The following is a 24972-nucleotide window of genomic DNA, read 5'->3' on the forward strand; positions in this document are numbered from 1 at the left end:
GGTATATTCCAAATAGAGCAGAGTTTTATGCAGGTACATTGTGAGCACAGCAGGATTTTGGGCAGGTGCACTGCAAACACAGCAGGATTTTGGGAAGGTGTATTCAAAACAGGGCAGAGTTTTGGGCAGGTGTATTCCAAACTGGGAAGAGTTTGGGGCAGGTGCACTGCAGGCACAGAAGAATTTTGGGCAGGTGCACTGCAAGCAGAGCAGGATTTTTGGGCAGATATATTCCAAACAGGGCAGAATTTTGGGCAGGTATATTCCAAATAGAGCAGTGTTCTGGGCAGGTGCACTGCAAACAGAGCAGGATTTTTGGGCAGGTGCACTGCAAACAGCAGCTGAAGCAATTGCAAACTCTCAGCCTGCATCAGAGCAAAAGGTGAAGGTGATTTCTGCCATCTCCCACCTCGTGGTGCCTTGTTGTGCACTGTTCAGCTGCTGCAGTCACGCTGTACTCGGGGATGGGTTCCCTGAGCATTTATCCTGCAGACACATTAATGATGCAGGCACTGATTAACCAGGAGAGTTTATAGATAGCAGCAGTATCGCAGCATGGCAATTTTAATTAAATAGAATATATGGTGGCTGTTCTTTGCACGTGTGCAGAGTGGAAAGGGAGCCTTGGGTTGCTCAGGGCAGTTGTGCTCGCTGCATCTCACAAGGACAGACAGCAAATGCTCTCACATGCATTGGCTGCTGGGTCACTGGCTGAGCACAGGGTGTCCCCAGGAATGGATAAAAGGCCGTGCTGTGTGGCTGCTCTCTGGTGTCTCCCAATATCTGTGTATTCCCTAAGTGAAGATCATTTTCCACCCCCCAGCTAAAAATCTAAAAATCAATTTTTTTCTTTTTGTGTGAAGTTCCCACTGTCTTCTTCAGTACTTTTCTTTCCTACCATCATAGGAGTCTGCTGATGACATAAAAGACAGCTAACATCACAGGATTAAAAAAAAAAAAAGCACAGAAATTTACTGCCAGGGTTGGTTGAACTCTTAAGTGTGTAACCTGTTGCTGCATTCCCCTTTCCCCTGTGCGTGGAGACTTGTGGGTTAAAAGAAACAGAAACATTTCTGCTTTCCTTTACTGGCTTTTACAAATAATCTTGCCAAAAATGATGGCTGTAAGGCATGGTTTAGATGTGTTTTGAGCTAAGATGTTCTTACTTAATATATTTTTATATGAAGTAATAATATACTAATATATATATATATTATAAATTGTGTAAATGGTATAAATTGTATAATTTTGTATAAATATAATACAATATTATATTCAATATAATATTGTGTACATTTGCAGGCTTTTTGAGACCCTCCAGTCACTCTTCTGGTCTGTGTTCGGGCTGCTCAATCTCTACGTCACCAACGTGAAAGCCAGACACGAATTCACGGAATTTGTTGGGGCCACGATGTTCGGGACCTACAACGTCATCTCCCTCGTTGTGCTGCTGAACATGCTGATAGCCATGATGAACAACTCCTACCAGCTCATTGCTGTGAGTTCCCTCCTTCTCTCCTTGCTGCTATTCCTCCCCGTGTTGGAGTGGGTGCCCCCTGGGATGCTGGAGTCTGCTGCCCCCGGTTTGTGCCAGCAGGTAGCTGGGATTTCTGCTCACCAGCCTGAATCATGCCTGCGGAGGAGGTTTTGCTCTGTCTGTGATGCTTTTTAGCTGGAAAAGGCTCATGGGCTGTGATCTGCCCCTGTCTCCTCCTGTGGAGTAACCTTGCTGACCACCTCGGGTGTGTAAAGGGAAAGCTTCCCACTGCTTTTTGATGTTTGGTTTTAACTCGGGGGGTGGGTGTTGTGGTGTATTTTTTTTATCCTATTTCTGTTTTCTCATGTGGAACCGTGTGTGTCAGGAGCCCAGCCCTGCAATTTCTTTTTCCCACAGTCTTCCCACTTGAAATTAGATCGTGTCCATCTGTAACACCGGAGCCTCCTGGCTGTAAAACCATAATCTGAGATTCCTGAGTAATCCCAGTGCAGGATGGATCTGAGCTGAGGCAGCTTGGGGCTGTGGAGCCGTTATCAAACCAAACTTTCATTTGAATTTTCAGAACTGGTTTCTCCACTGTAATCTCATTCTGTGTACCCAAAAGCCAATCTGTACCTTGATGATTAAATTTGTCAACAGACTGAAAGCTAAAGCAGCGTGGCTCTGCATTTTAAAGGCTCTTAGGGTCAGGAACAGCAAAGGAAGCAAAATCTTGTGTGCACAGTTCTTCAGATAAAGCAGTGGGCACTCACTCCCCATGGCCACTAACATGATGGGTTTGGAGACAGCGAGGTGATGAACTGCTGCATCATCTGGGAACAGAACAGGAGTGGGGGGAGTTGTTTGTGTCCTTGGCTGGTCCCTTGGTGCAAAGTAGAGGCTTCTTCAGTTTTGGGTGACTCTTGGTTTATTCTAGAAGATAAACCTGGGCAAAAACAGAACCAGCAGCAGTTCTCCTACTATTTCCACTTCCACATTCCTGGACAAGTCGCTGGGAAATGTGTGCATGAGCTCCTTTCCTGGCTAGAGCACAGAGGGGATATTGAGTTGTTTTCTTGAACAGCTTCCACAATTGTTGTTGATTATCTGCCGATTCAAGTGGCTCCTAAATTCACTTGGTCAAGCAGAGCAGACCCGTCAAATTGCTGATTCTTTTGGACATCTGATCTTTATCATGGTAAAAAGTATGAGAAAAACTGGACCACTGACCTTCCAGATGAGCAGAAAAGCAGTTTATCACAAAAGCATCGCTGCTTTATCAGTCTGTTTCAATGCTTCAAGTGCTTTCTCTTTGTTCACTGCTACTCCTCACATTCCAGGGAGACTGGAATGGGGGACAGAAAACAAAGATTCTCTCTTTGGCCATTTTCTCCAATTCCCTTTCCTTTATTGTCATCGAATAGGCTTGTCACTAAGACAAAGCCCAAGCCTAAGACTGGCATAAGAATAGCAGTATTTGCTATTCACTGGGCCACAAACCACTCATCATTCTTTCCCCTGAATAATTCCAGTGATGCAATGACACATTACACACAATCCCACATGAATTAGAGGGGACCCATCATAACAATTAAGTGAAGTGAGCGCTCCAGAGAGCGCTGTTGTGTTCACGGTTTTGTGTCTGGAGCAGCTGGGAGCGGCCCCATCAGAAAATCTTGATAGATCCGGGGGTAGAGGACTGAACTCTGCAGATAACCGAGGGAAAACTCGGGAAAATGGCACTGGAAATGCTACAGGAGACTTGGCTGTCACTAAAACTGTCTGCCTGCAGTCGATTCCGAGAGCAGTGACATTTCCTGCGAAGGCAAGACGCTTCCAATCTTTATTCCCGTGCATTTGGGTTTGGAAGCTGCATTTCTGCATGCCTTCTCTCCGGGAAAAAATTCCCTTCATGTGTCTTCTAAGGGCAAACATCAATTCATCTCTCCCCCGAGGAAAACAAGCCGTTAATAAACGCTGAGCTTTACAAATGTGGGTCGTTAATTAACCTCCCCTAATCAGGTTCACCCCCTGCTGAATCCCAGCAGTGCTAGGTGCTAGACTGGGCATTTCTTCCTCCTGGGGTTTGTATGATGTGGGATACCCGGGGAATGACAGCATTCCAGGGGGAAAGGAGTCCTTGAGGTGGGGTGGAGATCTTCTTCTTCATCAAGAAATCCACGAGCATCGCTGCAGAGCGATAAAAGAGAGGGGAGTGAGATGAGAGCGCATCTGACTCCCCTGCAGTGGAGCGGTGAGGACATCTTCATTAATCCCGTTTGTTAATGAGCCCCAGGCGCTGCTGCAGTGCAAACTCCCCTCCTCTCCTGCAGGGACAAATATAATGCATTTGGAGCAGTTATTCTTCAGCTCAGCTTTCCTCCCAGACTCAGATGTGAGTTTGTGCTGCGAGGTTTGGGAATGGAGAGTCTGAGCTGTCCTTCCTTCTCTGTCTCCCCAGGCTGGGGATGAGGGCTGCCTGCTGAATTTGGCTCACACAGCATGAAAACACCGCTGTCTGTGGAAGGCAGAGCAAAGAGAAAAACCTCTGCTTCAAGTGCTTCTTGACTCAGAGAAGGGAGAACTTTTCTGCCGTAATTTTGTTGGTTTTTTTTTTTTTTTTTTTCCTCAGCTATTTCAGACTTCAATAAATACATACTTCCAGGAGTGCCCTGAAGCAGTTTCAATATCGATTATTTTCAGGCAGGCCATTTTTCTCTTTTGCCAAACCATAGTCTGGTTATGGCAGACACCATCTTTCACCAAGAAAGCAAACAAAATCCAGATGCAATCCCCCAAATTTCCATCCATTTCGTGCCCTTTCAATACGGGAAGATCAGAATGTTTTATACAAGCAGCACAGGATGCCCTGGGATGTTATGCACTGCCTCATCTCAATACTTTCCCAGACGTCACCCGAGGATGGGAAGAGGAATTTGTCACAATCACGAGAGGAAGGACAAGGGAATGATGTGAGTGTGGCCAGGTGGCTGCATCATTTGTAAGTGCCAGAAAGTAACTGAGAGGGTGGTGAGGACACTTTATGGGCTGTTTCCCATCAGAGCCACTTGGCTGCACCTGAAGTCATCCAATCCTCCTGCCAGGAGCTAATTTTTATCCAAAATAAGCGGGGTAAGTTGGTGTTCCCTCTGGCACAGAGGGTCCTGGGGGTGCCCTCGGGTGCAGGTAGGCACTGCAGGGAATTCACGTGTATTTGCTAAAAGCTTGTTCCTTGTGGCCACACCCCTGATATTCTGGGGAATCAGGCAAGAATTAATCACTGGAACTGCACCAGCAGCTCTGACTGCAGCAGCAGGAGCAATATCAGTGGAGGAACAGCAACCCAGGGCTGTGCGGGAGGGTTGGGGTGATAAATTGTGCACAGCAGCTCTGCAGCACGACCCACCCACCGCTGGCACATTAAACAGAGATGTGAGCCCTCACAGCTTTCAGATGTTCCAGGATAAAAGTAGAAGGATGCTTAATGCCTCAGGGATTTCTTACACCAGAGTGAGCCTGAGGAAAATTCCCTCTGGCTCCAGGTGTGAAGGTGTTGAGGCCTCGAGTGTGTCCGTGTGTGATGTTGGGATAATGGCTTGGCTCCAGCAGCGAGTGTAAAGTTGTAAAATCGGTCTGGATATTGCATTTTGTGTCCTCCTGTTGGTTGGAATGTCTGTTATTTCGAGCTAGCTCATCTCAGACAGCTGTTCCTGCAAAAGACTGCAGGCTTTAAAGGAAGTTTTAAGGGTGTTTCTGAGGTTAGTGCGTGTCTAAACTGGAATTTAGCTGTCAGTGTTTGGGTTGGAGGAACCGGGGCACTGGGTACCAAACTCAGGGTGCAGTTTTAGATGATGAAATTAAATGGAGAGGATTAACACAAGTAGTTAAAGACGAGAATAAAGAAAATAAATGTTTTTCACAGCAAAACAAAAGCTGTGCACTAAACAGAAATGGCATGTGCAGCTAGAAAATAAATAAAACTCTGTAAGTACAGGGATATTAGACATGGAATTTTCTCAATTTTTGCAGACTAGATAGCTTGAAAATGAAGGCACAGAGAAACATAAAGATTTTTCAGCTCTCTATTACATTGTTTCCAAGATAACTTTGGATTTCCCCCAGGTGGTAGTTTCAAACTTCCCTTCATCTGCAGAGCACACGGATTCCTCGACTTCCCTGCACCAGCTGAACTCCCTCAGCAGTAATTGCTGCCCACTTTAATTCACACCACCGGCAGAAATTCTCTTCCCCACTGTGATTTGTGACCCTCAGGACTGTCAGAAAATGTTCCTCCACTTGCACAACCTGCACAGTTACCACCTGGAGAATTTTAAAAGGAGGAATTTTATCAACCAACAAACTCAGTTTGAAATACAACAGCTGCCCAGTGGCAGATTTTGGGGTGGTGATGTTTCCCCTACAGAGGTGAGGGCAGCTCCTAAATCTGGACTCAGAACCAAGCTCTTGTAAACCACCAGGAAATGTTCATCTCACCAGGCCCCTTTCAGTACCATTAATTTGAATTTCCTGGAAATTAAGCTGTGGGTGGTTTTTAACTCTGTAATACAGCAGGAAATGAAGTTATGCTCTTGTTGTGTTGCCAATACAAGGGGGGATTTATATTTCTTGAAGCTTTTTTTATGGTGTAGTGAAACAAGGAGGTTCTGGAAAGAGGATGAAATGGCTCTTCCTTGGTTTGCCAGCTTTATCCCTCGGTTTTGTGGCCCTCAGAGCCTCCTGCTGACCAACACACACATCTGCTGGTCACTGCCCACGTGCACAAGCCGTGTCTGAGGTGCAGGTGACACACTCACACCTTTTCTTTATTCCACAGCACAGCTGTAATTACCCAGATCTCAATCACTGCGCTCTGAAAACTCATCCCTGGCATCAGCAATAATGAATTGAAATGGGAAATTCTCCTGCACTTAGTGCCTTTAGTGACACTTGGACAGGCAGCCAGGACAAGGCAGCCTTCAGCTACAGGAGGGTGGTTTTAGATCAGACATAAGGAAGAAATCCTTCCCTGTGAGGAGAGGGAGGCCCTGGAACAGGTTCCCAGAGAAGCTGTGGATCCCTGGAAGTGTCCCAGGCCAGGCTGGACAGGGCTTGGAGCAGCCTGGGACAGTGGGAAGTGTCCCACCCATGGCAGGGGGTGGGAATGGAAGGAGCTTTAAGGCCCCTCCCAACCCATTCCATGATTTCCTGATTCATTTCAGGATTTCTGTTCCATTCCCCTACGTGGAGAAATGCTGGACCCCCACCCCCTGTTCCCTCCTGAGGAGCTGTAGCCCACCTCTGGAGCAGTGGGATTGATTCCCGAGGCTGGGCCCTCTCTCTGGACCTCATTCCTGGGTGTGGGGGGATTCCCAGCAGATTTCTATTGGAAAATGAAGGGAAACAGGTTGCAGCAATGGTGTGCAGGGATGCTCCCATACAGCCAGGGGCCTGTGTGTGGAATCAGCCCTGGAGCCTCGCTCCAGACTGGCAGGCAGCTTAATTGCTTTTTGTTAGCAAGCTAAAGGATTCATTTGAAGGTGTAGAACTGTTTGTCTTTTTGCTGGCTTTGGCCTAATTACATGTAACCCATGGACTCGAATCACGTTGTTAATATTCATCTGGTGTTTGCAGAGCCTCTAAATAGAGGCACTCGATGTGCTCCAGCTTCACACGCTGCATCTTCTGTTCTTAGAGCAGACAAAGCTCATTCTCCATCCCAGCATCCAGCCCTGCCACTCCTGTGAGTACTGTCAGCAGAATCAGGAGCTTCAGCCTTTCTGCTGCCTTTAATCTTTGAAACCACAGGTGTTTATGTGTCCCTGGGAACCACCAGGGCCAAACCTCTTTGGGGCTCATTCAGGGCAGAAATGTTTCACTTGAGTGAAAAAAGATGAGCTTGCAATCCGTAGCTGAGCCCTGGCTGATTTAAGATGTTCCAGGATTTGGCTGGCATCTATTTCTGGAATTCTCAGGGCTGGGCTCTGGGGATTTTTGGTGGAGTTAACACCCCAGTGCCCTGCCTGACAGGTCAATAACTCTCTGCCCATTACGTGTGAGCAGCACAGCAAGGTTTGCTCCTGCTACGTGATAGAAGTTGAAGTATCCAGATGGAACCACATAGGTTGCAGCCCCCTGCATTATCCCATCTTTTATTTAGGCCTGACAAGCTCAATTAGCATTATCTTGTGCTTCTGCATCGAGGGGACTCGTGTTAGAGAGGCAGGAGAAAAGAGGAAAAGTGAAAGATAAAAGAAGAATATTACTGAGGAAAAAGCAGTGAAATACTAAAAGGGATTTATTTATCTGGGAAGAGCTTTCCCCTGGTACTGAACAATGGAAACAGCTATATTACTAAGAATTCTCTGAAATACGACTTTTTAGATGCCAGTGCTTCACGGAGTTCACTTTGCAACACGCTGCAATCTTGCAAATAAGTTGATGTTGATCATATAGGTTAAAGAGGATACACACAACCACTCCTAATTAAATAGGGATATGATTAATAATAACCTGGGTGCTTTATCTCCTTGTCTGTTTTTGTCTGCTGGTCCTGTTCTCACTCAGCTGCAAGCCCTTGCATTTTGGTAGGAGAAAACAAGAGACATCTCTCCTGAGTCAGTGCTACCTGCACAGCTCAAGGTTCACTTCCAGACTCCAGCAATTTCATACATTTTATGATCTGTCCCTTCCCTTCGGCTCAAGGATGTATTTAAATGGTCAGGACAGAGGATTTTTTTTAATTTTTGAGCAATTACTCAGTTTTTGGCAGCTAAGCTCAGGCGCTGCATTTGTAAGTGGCGGTGCAAGCAGGCTGCCTTCCAGAGGTGTTGGGCACCTGCTGCTCCCTCTGGTGCTGTGACCTTTACAGGCTCAGTAAAACACAAAATCCAGCTCCATTCCTCTGCTGAGGAAAGGCAGTTTATGGCCTCTCATAAAAGAGCAAAACACTGAAGCATTTGGTGCCTGAATACACGGACAGAGTGGTGCTCTGGTGAGGAGCAGGGAGTGGGACATGAGGAACGTGCTCCCTGCTGGCTTTGGTTGTGAGGAGATGAGGGAATTCTGAGGAGATTTGGGGAGGTGAAACCCTCCAGAACCCCCTGCAAACCCCACAGGCTGCTCCATCCCAGTTTCCCAGTGCTCAGCAGGACACTGTGACTCACAGGACGGATTTTGGGCTCTCCTGATGTGGAGGAGTGTCACGGTTTTGTCCTTCCCCTTTGAAAAGCACCTGCAGCAACTCAGCTGGAGGAGGCAGGGTCAGACCAAGGGCTTTGCACACAGAATGGAAAGTGGTGAATTCTGCAGTGCTTTTTCCTTCCAGGGCAAGTTTGTGCAAGAGAATCAGCCTGGCTGTGTCCAGCAGAGAATCCAAGGCTCCCATCCAGCAGCAGTGGGTGGCCTGGACTGACAGACTGAGCACCCTAAAGCCACAAGAGAGAGCTGAGGTTGATTCCTGAGCTTTGGGAATGGCTGCTCAGAGAGGAATAGGCACTTTCTTGAGCCCAGCAGGCTCTCCAAGTGTAATGCAGACATGATAACATTAACTTTAGCATAACTTTATATAGATAACATAACTTTAGCAGTGATAACTTTATGGACTCTTAGAATGGCTTGGGTTGGAAAGGACCTTTGAAGATCAAATCCCAGCCTGACTGGCTATGCAGGAAAAAAAAAAAAAAAAATCAAAGACAATATTCTGGAAATAGGACGAGTAGAAATGAGGTTAAGTTTGTTTATTTTTTGCCTTAGTACTAACAGAGTCATCAGCACTCAAACACTTTGGCTTAGCCATGCCTGCTCAGTTCTCTAGGACGTGTGAGTTGCCTGATTTTGACCTGGCTGGGGGTAGTTAGCATTATCAGCACAGATGCCCCTTGTCTCTCTGACCTTCAGCATGAAAAGAGGCTCTTATCAGGCAGTGATGGAGGAGAGAGAATGGATGGCAGGAAGATCAAAACCTTGGTGAGATCTTCCTCCTTGTTTCTTCCTGCTGAGGCTTTTAGAGAGCTGCTTCTCTGCATGACCTTCCCTTTGCTCCGATTTATTTGACTATTAAAATAAAAACTGAACTTAACTGGAATATGACTGCAGAAACAAAAAGATGTCAGTTCCCATAATTTAACTGCACTAAAACCAGCACAATCCCCAGTTCTCTCTGTTTTCTCCAATATAATATTCCCTGGTCTTCTCATTAGCTATCGTTGTTTCCATCCAAGATGCTGGTGGGAGATGAAAAGTATTTGATATATATCTATATATGTATATATAACCTAAATACACTGTGGAATGCAGCGCATTGCAAGCCATAATAAAAATTTTAATTATGAATATCTTCTGCACATGGAAGTTATAAATAGCAGAGATGCTAAAGCATGCATTTTCCAAGTACAAACAAACTGATTCCCCGGGGCTGGGAGAAGCAGCCAGGGTTCTGGGCAGGGGTGGCCAGTGCCACAGCTCCTGTGACAGCTCTGTCACCCAGAAGGGAACAGCCCTGCTCTCTGCCCGACCTGGCGTGTTCAGAAGCCACTTGTGGTTTTCTTTTCCACTGCAACCAACCCCATTTCCATAATTCCTGAGCCTCTTTGGCTGTGCTCCAAAGATGGGGTCCCTTATCCAATTTAGAACAAACTGCAGGTCCTGTGCTGTGCCTTGGTGGCATTCTGGCCATTCCCAAGCGGGGGGCCTGGGACACTGCAAAATCAAGGAAATTTTCCCTAACTTCCTCCATTGCAGTGTGTTCATTCACAGGCTCTGCCATGTGGGATCTTCCCCCAGCTCTCAGGTTTTTAAGGCTCACAGTCCCAATGATGGCTTATCTGTAATATAACCTTTACATCTGAAGTCTTTTTTCTCCCTTGTGCTGTTTGCTTTCCTCACCTAAGAGCCCTGCTGCCTTTTGCCAGACAAGGGTAGCTCTTGCCCCAAGTCTGTGACCTGCATCCTGGTCCCAGAATTCACTTTCCTTCTTTCCCAGGGCTAGTATTTATTTATTAATTTTTCCTCAGGACCTGCCTGTGCTCCTTTTTCTGTGCTGGAGCCAAAATCCCTCTTGGAGCTGCATCCCTCTTGGAGCCTGCTCTCCCTTTCCAGCCTCCTGCCCTGCCTGCTGCTCCAGCTGTGTTTTCCCTTATTTTCCTCTGCCAAGGGCTGGGTGTCCCAGGCACTGTCACAGCCTCTCCTCAGAGCCACTGCAGCTGCCCAGGACTCTGCCTTGTGCTCGTCAGTTCTTTCATCTCTTCTCTATCTCATCCCCTCACTGTTCTAATTGCTTTTCTTAATGCTAGATTGTCCTGTTTTAGCAATTTTTCTTGTATTATTTTTGAGATTGATCCTATTAAGTTCTTACCCTTCAGCATGTCATCCCCAGCTTTGAAAGCAAAGTCATTTGTTGCCAGCTGCAGCTGAATTACCTATGCAATAATTGACTTTGTAGCTTCCTGATTTTCTCACAGACTTTTTCTTTCTATGACATCCTTTCCTTTGAAAAATGTTAAGCACCATTTACGTCAAATAGCCTGCTCGGATTTTTGCTGCTTGCTTCTCTGAGCTTGTCACCAAACCCCCGAGCTCTGCTGATGTTATTTCAGTTTGCCTGACACATATTACAAAATTAACAACTTTGAAACAGCACAAGACTTGCCTGGGTGGAGTTTCCGTGAAGATTAATTTTCTCCTGACCCTCTTTCTGCAGTGCTTTCTGTTCAGGACACACAAGGGCATCTTTCTTCTGCTAGCCTGCTGGAAAGCCAGCTCTGATACATTTTCTGTGCTGTTTCCTGCTCTGGGTTTTGCGCAGAGCAATAAAGAGGCACGTGGAGAGAGAAATGTATTAAATAGAGCCTAATGACTTCTCCTACGCTTTGCAGCCCTGCTAATTACACAGCAAAAAAGGCAACTTTGAAGTTCCTGTGCCTCTGGGGCAAGCAGGCTCCCTTACTCAGTAGCCTGCAAGGTAAATGTTACATCTCCTCCTTCCTTCCTAGGGAAAAGTACATTTTGGGCACATCCTAACCCTGTGGGGCTGCTGCTCCTGGGGTGGGACAGTGCAGAGAGCTGCTCCTGCTGCAGAATCACTCCAGCTCCTGCCAGCACTCCTGGCACAACGAGAAAGCTTCAATCCCTCCTCCAGAGGCACTGGGGCACAGCCAGCCAGCCAGCCTGGTCCCCAGGGCATTGTCACAGCCATCGATATCTGCATCTGACAGCCTGATTTCCAGCTCAGCCCACTGCCTGCTGTGTGATGAAACTCAGGGAAGGCGCACACAGCCCTTCTCCTGCCAGCCAGAGCGACGCTGGAGATCTTTCTGCATTCTTCCTTCCGTGGGGTGTGGGATTTGCATCCCAGGAACTTCCCAGAGGAAGGGGCAGGAGCCCTTGGGCACTTCCATGTGGCAGAGAGAGGCTGGAGCAACTGATGGTGCTGGGAACTTTTTTGAGAGTGGAAAAGTTTGAGGATCTCGGCAAGCCTGGCTGCTGGGCATTACTATCAGCTCAGCTTTAGGTTTTAGAGACTCAATGGTTTGGGTTGGAAGGGGCTTCAAACATCCCATTCCACCCCCTGCCATGGCAGGGACACCTCCCACCATCCCAGGCTGCTCCAAGCCCTGTCCAGCCTGGCCTTGGGCACTGCCAGGGATCCAGGAGCAGCCACAGCTGCTCTGGGCACCCTGTGCCAGGGCCTGCCCACCCTCCCAGCAAAGAATTTCTTGTTAAAATCTAAACCTTGATTTGCCACAGGCTTTCCACGGGATGTGCTTCATCTCCTGTGTGCAGAGGGATTCCCTCCAGCAGCCTCCCAGCCACGGGGGAGCTGGAATACTGAACTCATGGGGAGGAGAAGGAACCTGCAGGCTGTGGCAGAGGTATCCAGCTCATGCTGAAAGCTGACAGCATCTTCCCCTGCTGGGTCAGCACTCACTGCCGTCATTTAGCAAAGTATGATCCAACCTGTATGGCCCAAGGAGGAGAAAGTGATGGAAATCTTCATAGAAAACATCTCAGAAACCGTAAACAACACATTTTCTACACAGAGATAAGGACAGAGATTAATGCCTGAATTATTGTGGATAATTAGTGTAGCAGGTAATCATTTAGAATCTGGCACATCTGTGAATACATCACTTTGAGCGAATTAGAAAATATTTGCAACTGCTACAGTGAAATGGCTTCAGCCATCCCACAGGGAAATCTTTGTGGGAGATTAATTCTCACTTCAAATGGCAGAGATTTGCAAGAGGATTATGTGGCCAGGATGACACATTCACATTGTGATAGGAAGTGAGACCTGTTTTTGGTTTTTTTTCCTCACAGCAAAGCCGAGTGCTGGTTTCTTTGAGTTCTTGTGTTCTTTGAGCTTGAGGGCTCGGCCCTCTTAAGGGTAGAGTGTTTGATAGCTGAAACTCTGAACAGTGCTTGAAAGAAAATGGTGACAAGAACAAGGGTGAGAGAGACAGAAACTCTCAGAGAGAGGACAGAGAATCCCAATTTAGATTAAAATTCCTAAAGCAACAAGGTCACGCTGGCACAGCTAGTGAAATGTGGGGTTTCAGCTTATTATAAATGTTACCAAAGGGGTGTCATCTGAGAGCAGTGCATGAGGCAGCACAGGTCTGGGAGGGCTCTGTGCTCACTGCTCAGACTCAGCTCCCAAAAATGTGTCTCTTGCCCAGGGGCCAGCAGTGACCTGGGGCACACCCCAAACCTGGGGGCACACCCCAAACCTGGGGCACACCCCAAACCTGGGGCCACATTCCCAGCCACTGCAAGGCTGTAAATCCCAGCTGCTCCAGCTTTGACCCAGGTACAGAACAGCTGCTGATTTTTGGTACTCGGCATTGGGAGGAGACTTTGGGGAGCTTTAGCTTTGTGTAGGGATTTTATTGCTTACAGCACTAAGGAGAGCTCTAAGCAAGAAAATGGTGGTTTCCTGGCACACAAAGACATTGTCAGTAAAACTGAAGAGTCTCTTTGCTATATATTTCCACCACAAAACTGCTGCCAGGAGCCCTCATCTGATTTGCTCAGGTTTGCAAAACATCAAGGTGAATAATTGAGACAGGCTGAGTTTGTAAACCCCGGGGAATTTTCAGCAGCAGAACGGAGGAGGGAAGAAAAGACACTTTGAGCTTTGTGCAGGGGTCTGGTCTGTCTTTTAAGAGGGGTTGTAGCGCACTTGTTGAGTGAGCACAGGAAGAAACACAGGTGGGGTGAAGCCAGCATCCCCCAGCCTCACCCACAGACACTCTCAGACCAACAGGGGTTTGTTCACACCAGCCTCAAAACTTCCCGAGGGAAAAAGTCTTGCTGAGCTTCACGGCTCTGAGGAAAGCCCAGAGCCACAGAATCCAGAATGGTTTGGGTTGAAATCACCTTTTCCAACCCCCTGCCATGGGCAGAGACACTTTCCATGAGACCAGCTTGCTCCAAGCCCTGTCCAGCCCAGCCTGGGACACTTCCAGGGATGAATTGTCCCATCCAGCTATTTTAAAACGGAAGAACAAAAAGTAAAAAAGCAAAACCAAAAAACCAACCAAACAAAAATACACAAAAACCCCCAAAAGAACCCTGCTTTGTGCAGAAAAGCTTTTTAAGCCTTTTCCTTCCTTTCCCAGAAACAAATTTGCAATCCCCAGCGTGGAGATTTGCCTTACCTTCCTCTTCAAACAGCATCCAGCATCCACTGCCAACTCCATCTGCTCAGGATGTGCCCTTTTATGATGTGCTGAAGGAAACTGCTGCCACTCCTGCTCCCACACCGAGCCTTTGGTGGACTTCTGCAGAGGGGAGGGGTGGATTTATCACAGAATAGGAGTTGCAAGGTAGCACATTCACACCTCCTGCTGTGTTGACAAAGAACTTAAAAGATACATCTCTATCCAAAATAAGTCTTTGCTCTCTCCTCCAGCTCCGGGCTCCCCAGCTGCCCCAGGCAGTGCTGCCAGGTGTTTGTAGTCCCTGCTCAGCTGAGGAATTCACCCCTGGGCTCATGCAGCTCTTCCCTACAAAATGCAGCTGCCACTGGGCTTTTCTTGGTATGAGCAGGGGAGGTTTAGCTTGGATATCAGGAAAAATTGCTTTTCCTGAAGAATTGTCAAGCGCTGGCACAGCTGCCCAGGGCAGTGGTGCTGTCCCCATCCCTGGAGGGATGTAAGAGGGGTGTGGGTCTGGCACTTGGGGCAGGGTTAGGGGTAGCCTCGGGGAATGGCTGGAGTTGATGATCTTAGGGGTTTCATCTTAGCTGATGATCTTTTCCGTGAGAAATGATCTCGTATCCAAGTGGAGCACAGAAAGTGCAGCTCAGGCCCCTTCTCTGGGGAGGGATTTGCTCTCCCCCCTCCCTGGTCCCTCTGGGCTCAGCTGGCCTGCAGTGCCCATCCTTCCTCTTGTTTCAGCTCAAGTGTCCAGACCTGGAAAGGCTCAGGTGGAAAGATGGGCATGGGGGAGCTTTCAGGTGTGGGCAGGGAGCAGCCAGCCCTGCTCCTGGGAGGGAGCTCTGCCTGCTCCTGGGAGCAGCTGTCACACAGGAGTTGTCCTGTGGGCTGGCAGGTAGAGACAAACGAACTAAAAAACAAAAAATAAAATTCCAAGCAGGAGTTGTTTTTTTGTTGTTGACGTTGGGTTTGGGGTTTTTTTTATTATTTGTGTGTTTTTATGGTGGCAGTTACTCCTTCTGCTACAAACTGCTTTTTTTTTTTATTTACTACCCAGGACTTCATTTCGTGATACTTCACAGCAAAGCTGCAGCTCGCCTGTTTTTGGGGTCTGGTGGGGTATGAGGAGAAGGGGGCACGACAGGCTGCACCTCTGAGTCTCCCTATGGCTTGCAAAGAGCCTCTGTGCTAAACTGGCTGGGGACAATGATGTTCTGGGCTGGTTCAGACCATCTGCAGAGATTAATGTGCTCCCGGGCCGCTGAGACAGTCGTTCTAAATCCAGGGCTGCACATAATTTGAATACATTACCAAAATGGAGTTCAGCTGCACCTCACTGTCAAAATGTGAGCATATTTTACCCGTGTCAGGGTGCTGGAGCATGGCCAGGGAGCCAGTGTAGTAATTTTTTGGGCATGATGTTCAGCCATATTTTATTGAACTCCCTGTCCTACACCTCAGTGCCCTCCTGCTGCAGCCCAGCACCCCTCGTAATCCGCTTGTTCCAACCTCCCCGAAATCTCCTCGGGAAATTAAAGTCCTGCATTGTCCTTTCCTCCCACCTTGTGCTGTTCCTTAGCCTGAATCATCGTGGCTTTGGTTTAATCTGGTGTCAGACACCAAATGCTGGGCGGCTGAAATGTCACAGCCATCGGCTTAGCGCCGTCCTCGGCGGTGGCAGCGACACACAGATGCACTGTTTCAGCTCAGTGTGCTGCTGTAAGCTGTGCTCAGCACAAATTACTCCCCTCCCTTTTCTGCCATGTCAGAAATATTCTGATTTTCTAATGTCAGAATTTCTGCAGAACGAAACAGCGGCGTTTTATTCAACTTTCAAACTAGCACAAAGCAGCGCGAGCTCTCTTTTGGATCTCTGCAGCATCTCTGGCTGCAGGGAGCTGCCTCTGCCCTGATGTTGGAGGGAATATGCACTGTGTTATTGGCTTGGCTCCATCATCATTAAAAATTGACTAAATTGCAGAGAGTTCTCCCCAAAACCAGCGATTTTGAAGTCTGTAAGGTGAGTCTCTTCCATAACTCAGCTTTCCTTCCTTTCCTGGGGATCCTGTGTCTATCTGTGCAGCTGAAAAATGATGGTGTTAACTTCCCACCTCCACTTTGTTGAGATGAAAAACACTAGGACACGGCAAGCCATCGTGGTGATAATATAAATGCAAAAAAATCCCACCAACCTAAGAGCAAAATGTCTCCTGGCTTCTCTAAGGATAATGCAGAGGCAAGATGTAAAATATGGCACACATAAAATGTGCCATTTCCTTATAAGAGCAGAATTAATGGAGGCTATAAAAAAACAAATCAAAAACCACTATGGAAGTCCTTTTTTCCCAGGGAAGAATATGAGAATTCATTGGATTTAGACATGAGGAACAAAGGTTTGTGATAATAAAAGCGCTAGCAAAAAGCAAAATAAGAAATGTGTTTTCTTGCTTCTTGCATTGGTGAACTAATGAGTACAACCTCTTAAGGACAAAGCCGGCCTCTAGCACGTGGAATTCTCCTTGCTGGGTATTGCTCTCCTCTCTTTCCTCAGTGGCTGGTGTTTTTTCACTCCAGCTACATTTCACACCAGTTTTTTTACGCCCACCCCCAGCGAGGGAGATGTAAGGAGTGACACTGCTCTGCCTGCAGCTGGAGAAATCCCTCACTGCTCACACCTCACCTCCTCAGCCTGGCTCCAGGAACAGCTGCTGATGGTGTCTGCCCTTCTCCCGCAGGACCACGCGGATATCGAGTGGAAGTTTGCGCGGACGAAGCTCTGGATGAGTTACTTCGACGAAGGCGCCACTCTGCCCCCTCCTTTTAACATTGTCCCCAGTCCCAAGTCGGTCTGGTACCTTTGCAAGTGGATCCACAACCAGCTGTGCCCAGGTGACAACTCTGACAATGAACAGAAGAGGCATGAAAACCTCAAAACATTCACAGTAAGGAGCTTGTGCTTCGTTTCTGGAGGGTGCTGGGGATATTCAGGGTGGTGGGGGATCAGCAGAGGGTTCCTGGGTCATAACTTGCTCAGAGCCATCTGGAGCTCTAAAGACAGGACCAGACAGGTGACACCCCTGTGCCTTTCTCTTTCCAGGAACGACACGCTGACAACCTGATTCAGAATCAACATTACCAGGTAAACTCTCTTGGGCACATAAAAGTTTTCACTTGCTGTTTCTTTCTCCTCCTTATTTTCCAATACTTCAATTCTTGCTTGCTTCCAGAATATATTTTGATAAGTGTAGGTCCTCTAAGAGGATTTTACTTATCATGGATTAAAGCATTTCCTCATTGGATGGTTCAGTAAATCTGTCCTTGCCTTTCAGCCCCTCTAGAATACTGGGAAACTTGCAGGTGTCAGTGTGGCTGCTGAAGTCAAGGTCACATCCCCATTGCCATCAGGCTGCCAGTTTTAATCCTGATTAAAACTATTTCTGCAGCACTTTTACACTCCTGAATTGTTCCTCTCTTGCTCTTTTTTGTAAAGCACCCCTAGCTCACACTGTGGTTGGGGTATTCTTTTGTTTGGGACAGCTCAGGAAGCAGGAATGATTCCTTTGTTGAATCTTGCTGGTTTGTTTATTCTCAGCCCGCCTGTCATCAAGTACTCATTAAACTCAACCTACAAAAGGATGAAACTTCATTAAAAACACCAGCTTCAGCCCTTGAATTCAGTGGGATGCATTATGCCAGCATGCTGGAAGGAATAAAAAATTCTCCGGAATGTTAGGTGGTACGTTAGGCTCCACTGCCAAAAGCCATTAGTAATTTGTCTTACTTAAGACATCTCCTGCTTTCTGAAGAGCACTTTTATCAGAAGTTGCTGGTTAACATAATTAGTCACCTTTGACAACTGACATATGGTGCCTTTTGACTTCACAGCACAGCTTACGGCTACGACATTGGGATCTCTTAAAAACCTCCCAGCAAAGCCTCGGTGCAGACACCAGCTTCAGCTTGGTGTTGCTCAGACTTGTTTATGAGGTGGGGGGAGATGCAGGGCAGGTTTGGAGTGGCCTCTTCCCTGCACACAACAGGCACAAACAGCCTGGGTGTGTTTTGGCTGGCACAGATAAATGTGCAAGCTCAAAGGCACCAGTTTTTGCTTCTGTGAAGCCATCAGGGAGGGATGGGAGCAGAGCAAAATGCAGCTCATCCAACAAAACCATGGAGTGTAGCACACAGGTAACGCGGAGGAAGGAGTGAGAGTCCCTGGAGAAGTCACTGAGAGTGTGATTTGGCCCTTCCAGTGCCGCCCACGGATGGTGCAGCCACCCTTAAAGGATTTTCTGCCCTTAGGGAGCACCCAGGCAGCTGCAGATGTGGTTTGAGGTGAATGTCCACTGACCCGTGGGGTCCTGGCTGTTCTTCACATTATTTATTGTTCATGTAGCCTCCTTGGCTTTCAAATTCTTGATAAACCACCTTGAAATTCTAAATTTATCCCGTCAGGATACGCAGAGTGCACACATGAGATTGGTAACTGTAAAACCTTTCAGCAGCTGAGATTAAAGAGCACATCTAAGAACTGCTTGGAGACAGCACTCCAAGAATTTTTTTCTCTGTCACTTGTACATCTACAAACCCCTGTACAAAACAACTGCTTTGCCTTTAGTTAAAAACTGAGCATCCAGAAGATGGAAGCTGTATCAACCCTTCCCAAGGTTTGCTCTGCTTAAGAGGAAGCATTTTGTTTCTAGTGGTGAGAGGTTTTTAGCCAGCAGAGTCAGGACAGCTGCTGTTGGCAAGAGCTCAGGGAAAGGCAGCAAGAGCAGAGTTTGGGCTGAGCTAGCAATTGAATCACTTGGATTGTTTCCTATTCCAGGAAGTGATAAGAAATCTTGTGAAAAGATACGTCGCTGCAATGATAAGAACATCCAAAACCAACGAGGGTTTGACTGAAGAAAACTTCAAGGTAATTTATTATTCCTCAATAACCATTTGTTTTATTAATTCAAACAGCCGCTTGCAGAGTTCTCACTAAGTTGTTAAGGTGATTTGTGATGTGTGGAAATAGGACTGTGGCTGGAGCTGGGAATGTATCTGATGGGCCTGTGGGGTTTTGTGGGCAGAGAGAGTTATTATTGAGTGTCCTATATGATTATCTCCCATATTTTAATGTACAGCGTGCTATGCAGACAAAAGCACTGGAAAAGATGGAATAAAGTAGGAATGAAATACGTGATTTGAGTCAATGTCACATTCCCAATCCCAGTGCAGACAGAGCCAAAGAATGGGTCAGGGTTGATGGATATTAAGAGCACTCACCAACAAATTTAAAGTTGGGCCTATCAGCTAGACATGATTTCTGCCATATTTCAGCAGTTTTCCCTCTTCTGTAACTCTTTTTATTTGACTTTTTGGGGCGTGCAGTGGGTGGGCAGAGGGGGTTGATCAACAGGGCCAGTCCCCAGCCTTTGGGGACAGAATCCTTGTGAGGTCCCCAATTCTCAGCACTGCCAAGACACCACTTTTGTGTGACACTGGGCATGGATGTGATGTCCTTGTGTGATTTGGTATCAGCCACCGGCACAGCTGAACAGCTCTCCCAAGGGAAGGTGATCATTCCCTCGTGTCAGATAGGGCTGCTGGCAGTAACTCCTGTCTCCTCTTGCCCCAGGAATTAAAACAGGACATCTCCAGTTTTCGCTATGAAGTTCTTGACCTCTTAGGCAACAGGAAGCTCCAGAGGAGAAGTTACTCTACCAGCAGCACAGAGGTGTCCCAAAAGGACGAAACAAACGAGGATGGCGCTGGAGAAAAGTCCAGAGCCAAGAGCGTGTCTTTCAATGTAGCCAACAAAAAAAAGGACTTCAACGTTTCTGCTCTGATTAAAACCATGTCTGGGATCAACATGGTGGAAGAGAAGCCAAAAAGCAACGGGATCAGCAAGCGCTCCTTTGTCCGGAATGGGAACAGAGTTCAGAGACTCTCCAGCTCCAAGAAGGAGTCCTTCAAGAGACTGGGCCTGCTCTTCTCCAAGATGAACGGCCACGTCCCCGAGCCCAGCTCAGAACCCATGTACACCATCTCAGACGGGATCATTCAGCCACATTACATGTGGAAAGACATTAAATATTCTCCGATGGACAGAGAGAGAGAAGAGAATTGTTCCAAAAGTGAAATTAACCTCAATGAGGTGGCCTACAGTGGGAACACGAGACTTTCGGGACAGAGCAAGGAGTGCCCTGTGGTTTGTACCAGCTCCCTTCACTGTGCTTCCAGTATTTGTTCCTCTAACTCCAAACTCATAGACTCGTCAGAGGATGTGTTTGATTCATGGGGAGAGGCCTGTGACTTGTTTATAAACCAGTGGAAAGACGGGCAGGAGGATCACGTTACCACCCGACTCTGAGCAAAGCTCTCTTAACTCTCGCTGGAAAACTCAGCCAAGTATCGGTCACGGTTTGCTCTCATCTGGTTCAGCATCACTGTTTCCTTTCTGTCCACAGGTGAAAAAAAAGTGTAAACCTACTTATGTTATGGCCTATTTTATAGCCATCTGCACCTTTTTTAATTTACTTGTTTTACACTCACTAATACTAAACTAATGGTGTCACCGTTTATAAGGTTGCCATAAACCACAGGAATCCCTTTGGATGCAGTCTCAGTCCCCAGACCCCACAGACTTCAGGCATGCAGGTGGCTGAGGAAAGGATTTCTCCAGTGCTCCCATCATCATCCCACCCCAGCTGGGTTTCAGTGCTGCTGTCCAACACCATCAGCTCTGCATCCTGCTCAGCTTTCCTCATCAACACAGACAGCTGTTGAGCAGGAGGCTGAGAGTCACTCTGAAAATATTTTTCAGAAAGTTTCCACCTATAACTGCGGGTTTTTTTGTTTCCTTTTAGCAATATGACTTCTGATTCTTTTGGTTGTGCTTGTTTTTTCAGGCCACTGTATCAATATTGTAAATTATTACTGAATATGAGACCCCTTTGATCATGGAATATGTTTTTGTTGCTAACATATTTGCTTATTTCCCTAAAATCCCTTTTGGGGAGCAGAAGGACCTTCTAATTAGGCTGACAGTGGGAGCCAGCACCTGGCCTTGCCTCCAACTCCTGTGTGGATGAACTGAAAAGAAAACCCAAAACAACCCTGGCTGCTTGAAATCCAAACCTCAGAGTAGTTTCTAATAGGCTGAACCAAAACCCAGCTCTAAGCCTTGCCCTTATTTTGCAATTCTTAATTTTACTTCCAGTGCTGCATTCACTTTTTGCTGCCTCTCTGATGGGTGTCAGGCTTCAGGGGAAAATCCATTTCCAGAGGGAGAGCATCCCCTGAGCACCAGCAGTGTGGAACAGCTCTGCAGGTCCTTCTCCGAGGTGCAACAACAAGCACTGTGGCAGGAGGTGGTGTATTTATTATTTATTATTTTTTATTTCCCCAGCTGTGGGAGTGGCTGGACAGGGCTTAGCACTGTCACTGCTGTTGTGCCAAGGAGCATCAAGAGCTGGGAGAAAGACAACCCCCGTCAAGGGCAAGATGGTTCAATTCTTAACAGGGATTTTTAGGGGGTTTTATTTGAATTTTTTAACTTTTTACTGCAGTGTTGCTAAGAGATGCAGATGGCTGGTGCTCAGCACCACCTCAGAGGTGTTCAGGAGCTCGGGAACGGCTTCATTCCTGCTCTGCTGCGGGGCTCTGCTCCCTGCAGAGGGTTGTGTGAGCTCCAGCATTTCCCCAGGCTGGCTGGCAGCAGTCACCTCACCTGGGAAGCAGGTTGGGAGCTGCCTCTGGAGAAACACGATGCTGGAAAATGTACACCTGCCCCTGGAGCGGGTCAGATCTCACCAGCGAGGGGCACGAGCAGCTCTGCCGGCAGCGCGGAGGGTCAGGAGCAGAGGGATGAGAGATGCTGGAGCACCTGCAGCTGGATACTCTGCCCGAGTTTGAAACCTGGCTCCCTCCTCTTGAGGGGGAAATCTCCCCTCGTGGGGTTTTTCCTTGGGGCACTTGTGCAGCTTCACCCAGGAAATGGAGCACAGAGAGAGGAAATGTGAGTGCTGCAGCAGCTCCTGGGGCAGAGCTGAGGTGCCAACACCCCGAAATCATGGAAGGGTTCAGTGCAGACCTCTGTGGCTCCAGGGCAGCCCTGGTGCTGAGATAAATCAGCAGCAAGGAGCAGAGGCTCAAAAACATTTCTGTATTCCTCGCTTATAATGACAGCAGCCTTGTTACCAGCAGGCAGTGTAAAACCCCAAATATTTAAGCCTCTGGATGTGTTAGTTAAGGCAGAGTGAAAGGCATTTTTGTATCAACAGATTTCAGGCTTTCACACTAATTGCAGGGTTAGAGTTGTCTTTGAAAACCACATTTCCTCTTCCCTCATGGAAGGCTGAGCAGACTGACATTGGTGGCACACAAGGAGATTTGTGAATCCCGAGGGTGGGGAGCAGCGTGCCCATGGTTCCGAGAGGAAATCGGGGACCCCTGGCTGGAGGAGCAAATCCCTCGACAGGGGAGAGCCACAGCCAGAGCCCAGCAGGGCAATGCTCACAATGAGAGCCCCACAGGTCAAGAAACCAAACTGAGCAGGTTTCTGCAAAGATAAACACAAGCAGGAGCTGCTGCAGGGGGTGGGTTTGGAATCCTTTGATGCCTCCCCTAACCCACAGCGCAGCCTGTGAACTCCACTTGACGTGGGGCCAGCGAATCTTTGTGGCATTTCCTGGGTAAGGAGGAAGAATGAAAACAATTCAAGTACAGTTATGCAGATTACATCAACTGGGCTTGAAATTGGGCCAGAAACTGGGTTTGTATCCTTGGACAGCGGCAAGGCTTTTAAGTGTTCAGTGAGAACAAGCACACAGCCGCTGGTGACGCTCACGTGGTGTCACTCGAATGCATTACCAGGTACAAACAACACAAAGAAATGGAATTAACTCTGCAGTGCTGCCCCCAAAAATGCAAAAATCCCTTCCCCAGTGCTGTGCTGAAGGAGGAGATGCTTCACGTGGCTCCATGCTCGGGGCTCCCCTGGGCTTTGCTTCATGACTGAGATCCTTCCTTGCTCCCAGCTACGAGCTGACTTTGGAATTCAACACAAATATTTGATTTGGCTGTGATTAATACATGTGTCCAGGAGTTTGCAAAACTCAAATTGGTCCCCCAAAAGGCAAAATACTCTTTGATTGCATCTATGCATCCCTGTTGATAGCAATAGACTTTGGAGCAGCTGGTGAATTATTATTATGCTAAAACAGGAGCTTCAGGGGAGCAAAATTGAAGTAGCTTCTGAAAAATAACATTTGATTAAAAAAAAAAAAACAACCCAGATTTTGCTTAATTCACTTGCAGCACAGTATTTGGGAAACTTCACCAGTATTTTTCTGCTTTCAATTGCTCTAAAAAGAAAAGGTGTTTTAGTCAAAGTTCTTCTTTCCTTCAGAGTGAGTGACCCCTGTGCTGCCTCTGCAAGGGCAGCTGATGGAACACTTGAGTTTCTCCTGTGAGGAGTTAAACTTTTCCTTGGCTCAGCTGCTTCATACCTGGCCTTTATTCTGTGGGCTTCAAGAAGGATCCTAGTATATATGCAAGGAGTTTGGAGTTAGGAATAACAGAGATCTCAACCATTTGCCCTTTCTTAGGTTTCTTGCTCTGGAAGTTGCGTTTTTTTTCTCGCCTCCCATCCCAGCATCATTTTCACCTGGCTTTTTAAAGCAGCACAGCTGCAAATGGTCATGGAATTATGGAATGGTTTGGGTTGGAAGGGACCTTAAAGTTCTTGTTCCAGCCCCCCTGCCATGGGCAGGGACACTTTCCATTAGGCCAGGTTGCTCCAAGCCCTGTCCTTGGACACTTCCAGGGATGGGGTATCATCACCAATTAAACAAGTTAACAAATAACACCCAGGGTTAAGAATTTAATAGAGCTGGGAGGTGTTTGTACTCAGGTCAGAGATTACCTAAATTGCTTCAGAAACAAGAAATTAACTGAATTATCTGTGCAGGTTATTTGGATAACTGCATTTGTACATGGCTCACTTGCTGGTAAATATGTAAATATTCCCGTGTTTGTACCTGTGTTCCCTCAGAGGAAGCATGGGCAGTGTCAGAGCCAGGAGAGAGCTCAGCTCCACTCCCTGCTCTGCCTCTGCCTCCCCCGTGACCTTGGGCAAGTCACTCAGCCTCTCGAATGCCTCAGTTTCCCCATCTGTAAAATAGGGATAATAATACTTACCTACCTCGCAGGGGGGGTTAGTTCATTATTTATAAGCACTTTCAAATTTAAAGGCGCTATATACAGTACGTAGTTAATCTTGGTAGCAGTAGTATGTACTTTTATTTTCTTACAACTAATTCAGGTTAGGATTTAACTGTATGTCTGTTACGATAATTTTCCATGTAGGAAACTCGCATGGTTTCCCCATGAAGGGAATTTAGGGGACTTCTGCAGTAGACAGAGAGCAGGAGCAGCATACCCTGGAAGCCTAAATTCTGACACCTTCGCTTTTGTGATTTATGCCTCACCCGAAATGTCACCTCCCTGTATTTGTGTTCCATCCCTTTCCTGACAGCCCATGTAACATGATTTTTAGCAGAAACAGCCACTGTAAATATTAAGAGTATTCAAATAAATATGTTAATGTACGAATATAAACCCTTACCTTTTAAAGAGGTTAAAATTGGTGGGTACGACAGGATTCTAAGCATGGGGTGGGGGCTCCACAGGCAGCTCAGCACTGGTGCACACTCACACACTGGGCTAGGGCTATAGGAAGATTTCACATCATCACCTCTGCAATAATCACTTTTCACCCCATCACTGGCAAGGACGACTCACCTGGGTGTCACAGGAGGGCAAAGGGAGGCTGTGACTGGAGCAGGGTGG

At 47.2% G+C, this 24972-nt stretch overlaps 1 protein-coding gene and 1 long non-coding RNA gene across 3 annotated transcripts in view; one reads left to right on the plus strand and one right to left on the minus strand.

The window, feature by feature from the left end:
* TRPC5 (transient receptor potential cation channel subfamily C member 5) overlaps positions 1–24741 on the plus strand; it is a 96670-nt gene extending 71929 nt beyond the window's left edge. For both annotated transcript variants that reach the window (XM_086850777.1, XM_086850778.1), the window contains exons 7-11: positions 1303–1498; positions 16869–17075; positions 17231–17272; positions 18962–19051; positions 19757–24741. In XM_086850777.1, the coding sequence (XP_086706903.1) occupies positions 1303–1498; positions 16869–17075; positions 17231–17272; positions 18962–19051; positions 19757–20491 (1270 nt within the window). In that variant the 3' untranslated portion in view covers positions 20492–24741. The remainder of the gene's footprint in view (positions 1–1302; positions 1499–16868; positions 17076–17230; positions 17273–18961; positions 19052–19756) is intronic.
* Positions 5157–14409, minus strand: LOC147650504 (uncharacterized). Its single transcript, XR_015276476.1, has 4 exons — positions 14134–14409; positions 12328–12430; positions 12206–12246; positions 5157–11264 (listed from the first exon to the last, which is right to left on the minus strand). It is a non-coding gene; the product is annotated as an uncharacterized LOC147650504 (long non-coding RNA).
* Positions 24742–24972: the final 231 nt, after the last annotated feature.

This window comes from Cyanistes caeruleus, chromosome 14 (assembly GCF_971803275.1).
Source record: "Cyanistes caeruleus chromosome 14, bCyaCae1.hap1.1, whole genome shotgun sequence".
Lineage (NCBI taxonomy): Eukaryota > Metazoa > Chordata > Aves > Passeriformes > Paridae > Cyanistes > Cyanistes caeruleus.